Source organism: Asterias amurensis, chromosome 17 (assembly GCF_032118995.1).
Source record: "Asterias amurensis chromosome 17, ASM3211899v1".
Classification (NCBI taxonomy): domain Eukaryota; kingdom Metazoa; phylum Echinodermata; class Asteroidea; order Forcipulatida; family Asteriidae; genus Asterias; species Asterias amurensis.
In genome coordinates, this window is record NC_092664.1 from 3,714,471 (window position 1) to 3,727,624 (window position 13,154).

Here is a 13,154-nt window from a genome sequence, read left to right on the forward strand (position 1 = left end):
ACCAAAATCAAAATGAGAATACAGTTAGATTATTGTTGAACAAAAATCCCAAACTCACCATGATCAGATTGACCAAGAATATTGCATTCAGCAACCTCATTGGTGACTCCCCAAACCATGTAAAGGCAAGCAGGGACTCAGAGACCTTGACTAGAATACCATCAAGTGACTTGAAGTCACTGAGTTACCAATTCAATTATATTCAATGTTCAGAAATCAAACTATGTGCAAATAAAATCCGAAACTCACCATAATGAGATTGACCAATGAGATTGCATTCAGATCAATACTCCACCAGTACATCATCCCCAGCATGTTAATGGTTATCATGGCGATCGTCACGGCAACAATGAGAGCCGAGAAGAGATCAAAGCCAAGGAGGATGAAGGTGATGATGAAAACAGACCCAAGGACTATTCCTAGACTGGTTGCCGTGTCGTTGACCATGGTGATATACTGCTCGTAGTAAACATAGAATATACTGGAAAGAGGCACAGAAAAAGGTCATAGGTAACGCAAATTTGTGGTATCTTAATTGTCTTACTTGATAAACAAAGATCATGTTCATTTGCTTTATATTCTACAACCGCAGAGTAGATTTTTTCAAGATAATTCAGGAGACTTCTATACAACTGCAAAGTATATTTTCAAAGTTCAGGAGACTTCTCAGTTCTGAAAAGATCTGTTCTACTTGGTGGTCTTTTGTAAACATGTGATGTCACAGGTCACTCACAATACATGTCAAGCAACATTTAGTGGTTACAACACATACACAAAATCAATTATCTTCAAGTACACGCTAATCCTCCAATCAGAATGGAGTGGTGATAAAAACCTATACTGCACGGCTAATATCACTACCTGCGCCTTGTGTGTTCTATGTCACGCGCAAAGTTTGCTTGAAGATTAATATGTTATAATACGCGCGCTCGTGGAAGTACGGAAAATATAGCGTGTCTGCATATCCAAACTCGACCTTCAGCCTCGTTGGATATGGGACTTAGAAGCGCTATATTTTACTGTTTTCCACTCGCGCTTGTGTGATAACTGCGCCTTGGGTGCCATTTTAGGCAGATATGTGCGCTTTATAAATCTCTAATTATTATTGTTTTTATTTTTAACTTATAACGTACTACAATTTTCTTAGCATGTATTAAGTTACCTGTAGGGAAAGACATTGAAGTTAAGGTCTGTTTGGTTCATCATGACGGTGATGTTGTCTGCTGATTTACGAGCTTGGATCAGAGCGTTGGTGAAGTCATCAGAATCACGAAGCACCGAGTGATAACTCTGGAAATATGAGGCTGTGTGGGAAAGAGAAAAACCAATGTTAGACTTAATACTCGGAAAGATTCAAAGAACTGCGTACCTGCAAGGGTAGAGGTTGATATTGTTAAATGAAAAAGCCTTCGGAGCACCACGTCAGCTCGGGGCTGTATGCTCCCTATTGGGAGCTGAGAAAGATTAAAGGGACATTATTGGCCTGATGACCAGGAGACTAATGTAAATGCATTGATACGGTTTATTGTGGAATGCGCTATATAAGAATTTGTTGTTATTATTATTATTACTATTATTAATTTCATAGAGCTGCTTAAGCAGAACATATTGCTAAACAATTTTCTGCTAAGCAGAAATGAGCAGAACACCAGTCACAAATTGTAATTTAGACATAGTAGTTTGGCTGGTAAACTTAGATTGGTCAGCATAGCTTTGTTCCGCTCAGCTTCATTTGGTACTTAAAGGCAGTGGACACTATTGGTAATCACTCAAAATAGTTATTAGCATAAAACCTTACTTGGTAACGAGCAATGGAGAGCTGTTGATAGTATAAAACAAAAGACAACAAAGGAATGGATTATTCTACTGTAGAATTCTGGTCTAAAATAAATAGTTTGAAAGAAACTCACCTTCTACGTGCGCTTTGGTATCGTTTGGAAATACAACTGCTGTTCCGTAGGCAGCATGGCCACTGTAAAATGAGATAAAGAAAGACAAACTAAATTTAATCCTTTATACATTTCTACTGATACTTTTACTACAGAGAAAGAAGTTCCTTAGTACATATTTTTTTCAGAAGAACTGCGCAAAGGGAGCTGAGATGGTTTAAGGAATGAAACAAATGGCCCAATGAGAAGGGTTAATAATGTTTTAGCACCACGATTATCACTGACATGACTGAGGAACAGATTTGTGCTACATGTCTATTCACTATAATGTTACATTACAGTCAGTATTAGAAATAAACCTTTGGAGCACCACATCCCTGATCTCGGTCGACAGCCCCAAATCAGTTAAATGTCACCCTCATGTTGAAGTGGCCGTATGGCCTTGTGAGTTGGGTGATAGTTCATATAACAAATATTATACCTGTATATACTTTTTCTAAACTGTGATAAATTATGTACGAACCCTTTGCTGCATTTTGCTCCAGGATCGTCCACCAAGAAAAATGGAAGGAACTTCTCAAATTCTTCAACTGTCGGTCTCTCAAAGGTCTTCCCTGATTGACGGCATGGCACACAACCCTCTCTCGGTCCTGTGAATGATAAATGTTCCTCACGTAATTTGACGATCGTTTCAAGCTGGTTTTTAAAAAAAAACTGTTCTATTCTTGAGAAATTTAAAGGAACTGCCTTTGATTTCACCAAAACTCTTCCTTATTCATAGACGTTATGATGCATTGAACCCATCCTAAGTAAGGATGAGTTACTCGTCCTAACGCGAGATAGGATTAATCCTAGCGTTTTGTGAAATCGGCTGCAGAACTCGTTTGGCAATTATACAAAATATATTTTAGCTTAAAAACTTAGAACACTTATTGTGGAAGAGTAGGGTTTAAATAACCTCGGGTTGACATAGCAAGCACCCTAGTTGAAAGATGTCCTCAGGTTTGCGAGCTCCAGTGATTAAGTTTACTTACGACACATCCTTGGTTTCATTACCAGAAATACAAAATAACAACAAAAGGCTAATAAGAATTCCCACAAATGTGCAGTTCCCCCAAAAGTTATCCTATCTACCCCAATATCAAGGCTTCTCTTCACCCAGGGGTATAAATGGGTACCTGCGAGGGTAGAGGTTGATATTGTGAATGAAAAAGCGTTTGGAGCGATATAAACTGTTGCCCAGGTTGTTTACTCCCAAGGGAGCTGAGAAACATAAAAGGGATGTTATTGGCCCTATGTCCAGAGCACTAATGTAAAGCGCATTGATACGGTTATTGTGAAATGCGCTATATAACAGTTATTATTATTATTAACTACAACAAATAATGTTTGCACCCTGAAAAAAACACACTAAACCTTACCAGTAGATGGGCAGAATTTTCCATTTTTAGGGTTGTACATACAGCAAGGTGAGCCACCTTGTGATGGGGCAAGCCAAGAGAAGAAATCATCAATCCATGATGTCGCTGGGTTAGCAATGTAGGTGCTGTCAAACAAAAAGTTTCAGCAAATTAAGCAACGCTTGTAACTATTAAGGATAGTGAAAATACAATTAACTCTTTGGAGACCATAGCGGCCACGAGCGGCTTTTACTAAAATACCAAGAGCGAGGAAAAACGACCACAAGCTTCGACTTATACAAGTACTTCCATTCACATAAAGAGGTCAGAGTCAAGGTCATGTCCGGATATGAAATTTTTCAGTGTAATATGTTTAAATAGTATTCCAATTTCTTAACACAAAACTAAAATGTCTATTTCATGTTATTTCTGTTGACATATTTACTGACAACATTTGATTAAAGAAATGACAATATTGGCAATATAATAGATGTTAAATTTGCATCGGGGATAAAGAATATTAATTTTTCTTTTTTTTTGGTTTTTACCCATACACCGATGTGTGTTAGCACTGTATACTCAGTACCCGAGTAACATGCCTGTGATATTTTTTCACAGGACTCGGGAAAGTACTGAGTATACAGTGCTAACACACATCGGTGTATGGGTAAAAACCCCCCCCAAAAAAAAAAAAAAAAAATTAATATTGGCAATGTCTCAGCGTTTTGTGATGATTATACATAAATGAACAGTCTCTACAGGGTTAATGACCTTATAGACCTGGCAGGACTTGAACTTGGATAAAAAATCCTCAAGACTCAAAAGTAACTTAATACGTTCTAATGAAATTAATACTGGATAGAATCAAAATGAGTTGAACAAGCACTCACAGAAGATCTATGTAAAATGCACTTCATAAGAACTAGTTACTATTAGTACTATTACAACTAAAATAAAGATTACATTAAAACATTTTTTAAACATTTAAACAAATGTAGTGAAGTCTGTAAACTTACACATTATTTAACTGCGCATCCACATAAATCTGAGTGGTCAACGAGTCAGCGTTACAACCCGATGCTCCACAAATCTTATCCTGGCTGTCCACATCCGTGTAGTTGACGCCCTCTCGTAGAACAAAGTACACCGGGGGACCGCTATTGAAATGCTCTTCAAGGTTCTCAAAGTAGTTTAGCATGTAGGAATCCTAGAATGATAGGAATGACTAGCAATTTAAAGTTTAAACAAACTCTAGGTGTTCGGTTTCCGTGAGTAAAAGCCTGCTGTAAAAAACAAATATGGCACCTTGCTCCGTCTCAAGATTTGTAATAAATTATCAAAATTGCAAAAATTGTCAAAACAACATGATGACGTCATTTCCAGTTCAAGAAGTTAATGTCCTTGACTAACAATACACAAAGTTTCACCTCAGTCGAACTTTTGGTTTGGCAGACACACAGCTTTGAAAAGTGCACCTTTAAAGCAATACCACGTGACACATGATGACGTTATCAAGCAATAAACTTTGAACTTTCATAATTCAAGAACGGATGGCGTCATATGATGTTACTTGAACAGTTTCCTCTCCTAATGAATATCTAACTATGTGTGAAGTTTCAAGTTCATACAGGTTTGGGAAAGGTGCTTTTGTTAGTGGCTAAGGGGTCTCCCATCTAAATACTGACAGGGCAGACGTTGCCCAACTTCAGTGATCGGCCGAGAACCGGTGCATTCAACATAGTATGGTCGTAGAATGAGTGATTAACAGAGACATAAAACATTGTGAAGAACTAGCCTGGCGAATATGCACAGGAAGACTGTGCCAAAGAAATCGGTGTGGAGTAAGGAAATGATCTGTGGCCATAGAAAACAACACATTATACATGTTATACATAGGCAATGACTGTTGAGATGATTGTAAAGTCGGAGTAGGGGAATAATAGGAAGAAACTATAAATAACTAGTAAACTTGCAGGAACAACCCTGTGTAAATCTTTATGTGTGAGTGTTGGCTCTGAAAAGAGCAGGTTTGGTCTCTGTCTCTCTTTTCAGAGCCAACACTCACACAAAAGAGATTTACACATGGTTGTACCCGCAAGTTTACTATTTATTTATAGTTTCTTCCTGTTTCTCCACACCATGCAAAACTTCAAACAATACTTACATGTAGGGGAATAATGGTGTACAAGTTAAGATAAATAAGCAGGAGATTAACATGTGGAGTAATCAATATCAAGGGGTAACTTACTCGGGGCATTGAGAGTTTCTGATCCAATCCTACACTGATCTTAGTGAGTGAGTAGCCGCTGAAACATGCCATGAAAACAAACACCAGCATCTACAAGAAAGACAAAGTTGTTGTTATTAAATAAAACAGTCACTGAACCAAGTCCTTGAACTTCATTCTTGAAGGGGCACAGCAAGTTTACCTCAGGTAAGGAGCATCTCTATGAGGAAAAATGTCAATTTGCATTGGAACTCTTTAAAGGGCACCACAGCAAAAGTACAGGGCAACATGGTAATAGACCAATCCATTAGGCTCCGCCCACGGGGCACGTGTGAGCAAAAACACATGAGCCTCTCCAATACCATTTTGCACAACTCTGCCGCGTGCGCCAAGCATACGCGCACGCATGTCGGACCTTATTTTGTCAGACCTTTGGTTGCACAATGGGTTGTGATTGGTCAATAAGCAATGGGGCGGAGCTTAATGGATCAGTCTATTGATGTTGGTGCAGCGGGTAAATTCAAGGCATGCAGTCCAGTGGTTAGACTGCAGGACTTGCAATCACAAGGTTGTGGGTTCCAATCCTACCAAGCCAACTGTGGTCCAGTGGTTAGACTGCAGGACTTGCAATCACAAGGTTGTGGGTTCCAATCCTACCAAGCTAACTTCTGATTTCACAATGACTAAAATAGTTGTTGTCGTTTAATTACTAAATCACAATTTCTTGTTTTGTGCAACTTACAATGTATAACCATAAACGTTAGACAAATGTTTGTATGAGAGAGATTGGCTGTGCCAACTTGGATTTATATCCCCTTCTTGTAAGAGTTTGTCGCATTCCCTTGACTAGCAGATCATCTAAACAAACAAATATTTAATCTGATGTTATAATTGGATATAAAGACCAACATATTTTAATGTTTGTTTTTCTAATACAGGGCAAACTTTAATATTATCTTGCAGGGCGTAACCGCAGCAACCACAAACAGGAAATACTGGCAACTTCCTATTAAACATGCATTTCCTTCCATTTATATAATCCCTGCAAGTAATGCTAGAATTCGCTCTTATTTTCTTTACTCAAACAGTCCCATGATCAAAAAAAAAAAGGACATATATTCCATAAACTGTTTGGGCGATTTCAACCACATTCTGACATTTGGTCAAATTAAACATTGACACCTACCCTATCTTGGGATGGTCATACATTCTGGCCAATGGTCATCTGGTGGTCAGTAGTGGTCATTTTATGAGTGTTTACAAAATAATTTGTATTCCACATTCCTTAAAGGCAGTGGACACTATTGGTAATTGTCAAACACTAGCCTTCACAGTTGGTGTATCTCAACATATGCATAAAATAACAAACCTGTGAAAATTTGAGCTCAATCGGTCATCGAAGTTGCAAGATAATAATGAAAGAAAAAAACACCCTTGTCACACAAAGTTGTGTGCGTTTAGATGGTTGATTTCGAGACCTCAAGTTCTTAATCTGAGGTCTCAAAATCAAATTTGTGGAAAATTACTTCTTTCTCGAAAACTATGGCTCTTCAGAGGGAGCCGTTTCTCACAATGTTTTATACTATCAACCTCTCCCCATTACATGTACTTGTCACCAAGAAAGGTTTTATGCTAATAATTATTTTGAGTAATTACCAATAGTGTCCACTGCCTTTAATGCTGCTATAATAATAATAATACTGAGTTCTTATAAAGCTCACATATCCTACATTGGACACTAGATCAAGGCGCTGAACAAATAAAGAATCAACGATTAACAAATTAATGAACTCTGAACAGTTCAGTCTTCAACACTTTTTTAAATTTCAGCATCGAGTCAGACAGACTGACTTCTGGAGGGAGTTTGTTCCATAGGTGGGGACCCAAATAACCAAAAAAACCTTACCAACCAGGGTCCAATTTCATAGCGCTGCTAAGCACACAAATATATCCGTGATAAAAATAGGATTACCAACCATATCTCCATGTTTTGCATATTGCTTGTTACTTGTATTTAACTGTTGTTTGTTTATTCTCAAAACCACGTGGAAATTTGGTTGGTAATTTTGTTTTTATCGAGGCCAAAATTTCATGCTAAGCAAATTTTTGTGCTTAGCAGCGCTATGAAATTGGCCCCAGTTGTTTACAGATGGTAGCAGTAGTTTACATAATCAGCAGGGTTTCAAATTTGTTTATCAGACCATGGAAAGATTGATTTGTTTCCAGGAAACTTTCTGCAGAAACTTTAGCAGTAGTTCCATGCATAAAGCCTGTAAGCACAAAAAACCTTGCTCAGCACAGAAAAATATCGCTTAGCAGAAACTGGTTACGAACCAAAAGTCCATACAGTTTACACTGTTGTGACTGGCACCCGACACATTTTTTGCTTAGCAGAGAAATTTGCTTAGTAATATTTTCTGCTTACAGCTTAATGAAAGTGTGATTAGGAGGTTACTCACCACTATAGTTCTAACGACGCTGACCATGAGGAAGGGAGCGTAAAACTTATGGAAGATCTGATAGAGCACCCCCGGAGTCTTGTCCGATTTGCCGGAACTCTTGATGCTGACGCAGCATAAAACATCCAACCGATTTTTCTACAATTTGAAAATAAACCCAAGTTAATTATGCAGCAACTTCCAGGGCTCCAGTTTGTCACTGAAATTCTATGAGACTACACAAGGCTTGTGTAAAAGAATGTGTAACGGAATTTTAAAAAATTGAAGTAAAAAGAAAAATGTAATTCTATTATGTTGTTACTGGGGATGTACCAAGACGGACGAACGAAAGAAAACAAGTTGACCAATCAATTCTGGGGTATTAACAAACTACATATTGTACAGAGCCTGGTTCATACTTCCTGTGAATGTAAATTCAAAGTGAATTTTGGCGTCACAGCAAATTTCCGCAGGAGTTTATCACAGCTCAACTCTTTCAAATTTTCCCTTGCGAATTTGTGATGTTCAAATTTGTATCACATTCGCATTCGTAGGAAGTATGAACCGGGCTTTAGAGTTTACACTAAAATTAGACTTACGTCTTCTCTTCCTGCATCAAGTGACATGAAGGCTACAAAGCCTGAGACTTGTAGAATAAAGTTGATCAGGACTGCCACAGCAGCATAGAGAGAGAATGCCTTTACAGCTGGCATGACGGACAGTGCACCTAAGTGATGAAAAGTCAAATTAGTTTTAATTGAGACAACCTAATAAGCTTTTTTGAGATAGGGTGGGCACAGTACTTTGACACGATTAGGTTTGGTTAAATTTGTCTCTGTACATCCAAGTCTAACGGCGTACTCCTATCGTGACCACCATACATGTACATGTACCTAAAAAAGGCTAATGGGAAAGTACCAGAAATGGGAAAGGTTTACAAGGAAATGAAGTGCAATATGCAGCCAATCAAACCAGGAACACTTGGGTAAACCCATTCTCTTTACAATAAGTGCATTGGTGGATTCTTTTATGTACATTACACAATACCTGGGACGTAAGGCTTTGCGTCCCATCCGAAAGACACAGCAAAGTGTCTTACCCAAGGACACAAGTGCCAAGACCAGGACTGGAACTAACACTCTGCTGATCAGAGACACTTTTCAAATGCATGCAATGTGTACTAAAAGACTTATTACACTCAAATAATAATAATAATATAATAATAAGACTTGTAATGCGCACATATCCACCCTGCTGGGTGTTCAAGGCGCAGTAAAACCAAAAAAACAAAACAAAAACAAAAACAGACACAACAAATTTAGTCCTTGAAAACCTGTGACATAAGATAAGTTTTGATAAGAGATTTGAATTTTGTGGTACAAAGACAAGATCTAAGATTAAGTAACATAAAGATTCCTTTCTATTTGAGAAGGTAATCTTAAAACCTTGGTGTATGATTACCTAAGAAGAAAGCCACAGACTCTGAGAGACTAGACAGCAACATGCTCGGAGCAACCTCCCCAAGGACTCGTCCTACTTGATGATATTTCTCTTCATGCGGGAGGCGTTGATCCCTCTGTAAAATCAAAACGTCATAAAATTTGTAATACAGCATTCTGAACAAACGTATTGAAAGAAAGGGAGCTGTGAACATTAGGGATATTACTTGAAGTAAAACGTGATCCCTCTCCTGTCACTTCCCAGGTTGTATCGCAAACTTGGGTGTAATCCCTGGTGATGCCGCAGTGAAAGGGTGAATGGCTTCTGACTGTCACCTCCGAACATACATGTAGATATTGACAAAATAGGGAGACCACCAACATAAGGCTAAACAGCTCAGTTGGTAAAGCACTGGCACATGAATCCAGCTGTCGCAGTAAGTAGCAATAATGGTTTAAACCATAAACACAAGTGTCATGATTCATAACTAAGACTCAAACCCACACTCTCCCGATCAAAATCACCAGAGCTTTAGTCCAATAATCTTATCTGCTCTGCCACAACAAGCCTAGTGGCCGATTTCACAAAGCACTAAAATTGATCGCAACTGTGTTTCAATCTTATTTGCTAAGCAAACTGCAATGTCACAGTACAAATCACTATGGCAATCAACCCATCCTAATTAAGATTTTACTGGATTATATATTTAAGCCAAGATTTAGCTCCTCACAAAATCAAAATTTAACCACCATCCATTTACAAATATGTCTATATAGGATTTGAGGCATAGCATGGTGAAGTACAATGTATCAATATATATTTGGTTTGCAGTAACACCATGTGTGTATCTATTTGCCAGGTAGAATTTGTTCATAGAGAACTGTCTTTCTTTATTCTACTATTGCGGAGTAGACAAATCGGATGGTCGGGAGACTTCTCAGTTCTGAAAAGAACTGTCCTGCTTTTTAACTACTACCCCAGCGGAAGGTATAGAAAATTGGCTGGGACTACTACTTTAGTTTATAGGATTAACTGCACTACAGCGGAGTCAGTTCTTGAATTGGTCTCAACGATTTGACTAGCTTGCAGTAGTCAAATATTTTATAGAACAATTTGAAAATAACCATAAACAATACCTGGTATTTCTGGACCAGAATGAAGATGTTGTCGACACCCACAGCTAGAACCAAGAATGGCACCACCTCCATGACGATGAGAGTAGCTGGAATATGAAGGTAGGCAAGCAGCCCAATAGAGGAGCTTACTGACCCTAACACTATCAGCACACCAGACAGACCCAATACTATCTTAGATTCAACCTGGACAAATACAAACAGAATAAAGATAATAATACATAATAATGCTTCATCACACCCTTAAAGCCATTATACACTTTCGGTACAGAAACAACAACAAAAAATTCACAGATTTACAAATAATTTACAGGGTTTACAGAAGGAAATGGTGAAACACTTCTTGTGAAATAATGTTCCATGAAATGCTTTTCTTTTTGAGAAAACATTAAAACAATATAAATTCTCGTTAGCGAGAATATTACGGATTTATTTTAAACACATGTCATGACACGGCAAAACTCGCAGAAACAAGAATGGGTTTTCCCGTTATTTTCTCCCGACTCCGATGACCGATTGAACCTAAATTTTCACAGGTTTGTTATTTTATATATAAGTTGTGATACACGAAGTGTGGGACTTGGACAATACTGTTTACCGAAAGTGTATAATGGCTGTAAGGGGCACATTAAAGCGCTCAGTATGTTTCCTGCAAGGTATGTATCTACGTGTAGGTACACTTTGAAGTATGAGACCTAATCCTTTTATAGCACCAGGTTATGGTTTACAAGGTTCTGTGGCGCAATATTCTGTGATCAGACCAGAAACATCGAGGCGAACTCCTTCTCTTTACAATAAGTGCACTGGGTTCTTGTACATGCGGGACCGACATCTTTCTGTCCCATCAAGGATTTACATGGATTGGGTTTTTGTTCAGTCCCTACCTTACTGCGTGATTTTTCCATGGTATATTTCTCTGGGGTTTTCCTCCAATGTCTAACATCGAAACCTGAAACTTCCTCCTTGTCTTCTCTCCATTGGGTTCTTGGTTAGTACAGTCATTAAATTTGCTTTTCTGAGAGCCCTTGACTTAATAACCAGAATCAATAAATGAAATGGGGACTTACAAAGATTCTGTGCATTCTATGGTATGGGAACTTTCCCAGAGCAATGGCAACATAGCCAAACATCAGGATGTAGCTTCCGGCGATCGTGGTCACATCGGAGAAACTCTCTCGGTTAATCTCATCCTCAATAGATCTCTGTGGATTAAGAACACAATGGGAAAACATTGACAATCCCTCAGTTTCCTTTTAGTTTTGATCATAATAATAATAATAGTAGCAGTTTCTTATATACAGAAACTCATCACTCAGTGACGCTCAAGGAACTTCAACATTCAGTATTTTCCTGCAAGGTATATGTGGGTCTACGTTTGAAACCTATTTCTTTTAAAGAGCACCATTACTGGTTTACAATGTGATGTGGCGCAATATACTGCCGATCGGACCAGGGGCACCAGATCAAACCTGTTCTCTCTTTGCACTATAGGTTCTGTTATCTACTTTACACATACGTACAAGACCAACGGCTTTACGTCCCATCCAAAGGATGAAGCATCATACATGTAGTTAAAAGGACACAAGTGTCGAGACCGGGACTCAAACCCAGACTCTGCTCATGAGAAACACGAGCGCTTGAGTCCAGAGCTCTTATCTGTTCAGCCACGACAAATGTCATGAATGTCATGACTGGGAATAAAAACCACACTCAGATGTTTCAACCACCTGGGCCCAATTTCATAAAGTTGTTTAGTGTTGAGCAGAAACTTCTGCTTTAAAAGTTCTTTTGCTAAGCAAGAAATGAGTGGGGTACCCTGTCACAGCCATGGTAAATGTACTGTATTGTGACTGAGTGGTAACCTAATTTTGCTGTGCACAAGTTTTCTGTGCTTAGCACGTTTTTGGGCTTACAGGCTTTATGAAGTTGGGCACAGAACTTAAGTAGACTGCCAAGACGGCCTAGCCACAACACACCCTTGCACAATAATAGGTACAGGTCTGTATGATTCGTTTTTGCAAGTGCAAGGGCACCAAGGCGTTTTTTCCCCGGTAAAAAGGCACCCTACAAACAAATTGTAAATTTTTATTGAGAGCATTCCAAGGGCACCAAGGCAATGACCAGGGGGCATGGAGGCAAATACCTTTGTTGCCTCCATGAAGTATTGATCAGGCCTGTGGGTGTTTTCAGATGTACAACATTTGGCTTCTACAAGCCATCACTATAAGAGATAAATTGCTGGTACTAGTTCTGCTATATAATATCTACAGTCAATGAACAAACAAACTAACTTATAGGCCTACAGAATTGTTCAAAAAGCAATCACATCACAATACAGTATTGTTATACATAAATTAGAGTATATTTAATCAATGAACAGTGTTCAAAAGCCGCAGAGGTTTTTCAAGAAATCCACTTAAATAATGCTCTTCTATTTCCTTTATCTCTCTGAAAGCAAACCTTTATTTCTAATAATAATAACTACATGTTTTGACAAAGACAATGCCCTGGTCATTTACCAATAAAATTCCTGTAATCTTTCTCAGCTCCCTGGGGAGTCTCTTCATACACAATAGACTCTGCGAGTCTATGGCATATATTCAAACATTTTGACAATTTATTTATAA

General features: G+C 38.4%; 1 protein-coding gene across 1 annotated transcript in view; it reads right to left on the reverse strand.

Annotated features, from left to right (window-relative positions):
* LOC139949642 (NPC intracellular cholesterol transporter 1-like) overlaps window positions 1–13,154 on the reverse strand; it is a 28,999-nt gene that overhangs the window by 6,515 nt on the left and 9,330 nt on the right. Inside the window, exons 6-17 of the mRNA XM_071948093.1 lie at window positions 11,595–11,729; window positions 10,531–10,713; window positions 9,416–9,530; window positions 8,554–8,681; window positions 7,976–8,113; window positions 5,538–5,627; window positions 4,306–4,496; window positions 3,311–3,435; window positions 2,413–2,539; window positions 1,911–1,972; window positions 1,163–1,304; window positions 250–481 (exon numbers count right to left, since the gene is read on the reverse strand). Coding sequence (XP_071804194.1) covers window positions 250–481; window positions 1,163–1,304; window positions 1,911–1,972; window positions 2,413–2,539; window positions 3,311–3,435; window positions 4,306–4,496; window positions 5,538–5,627; window positions 7,976–8,113; window positions 8,554–8,681; window positions 9,416–9,530; window positions 10,531–10,713; window positions 11,595–11,729 — 1,668 coding nt within the window. The remainder of the gene's footprint in view (window positions 1–249; window positions 482–1,162; window positions 1,305–1,910; window positions 1,973–2,412; window positions 2,540–3,310; window positions 3,436–4,305; window positions 4,497–5,537; window positions 5,628–7,975; window positions 8,114–8,553; window positions 8,682–9,415; window positions 9,531–10,530; window positions 10,714–11,594; window positions 11,730–13,154) is intronic.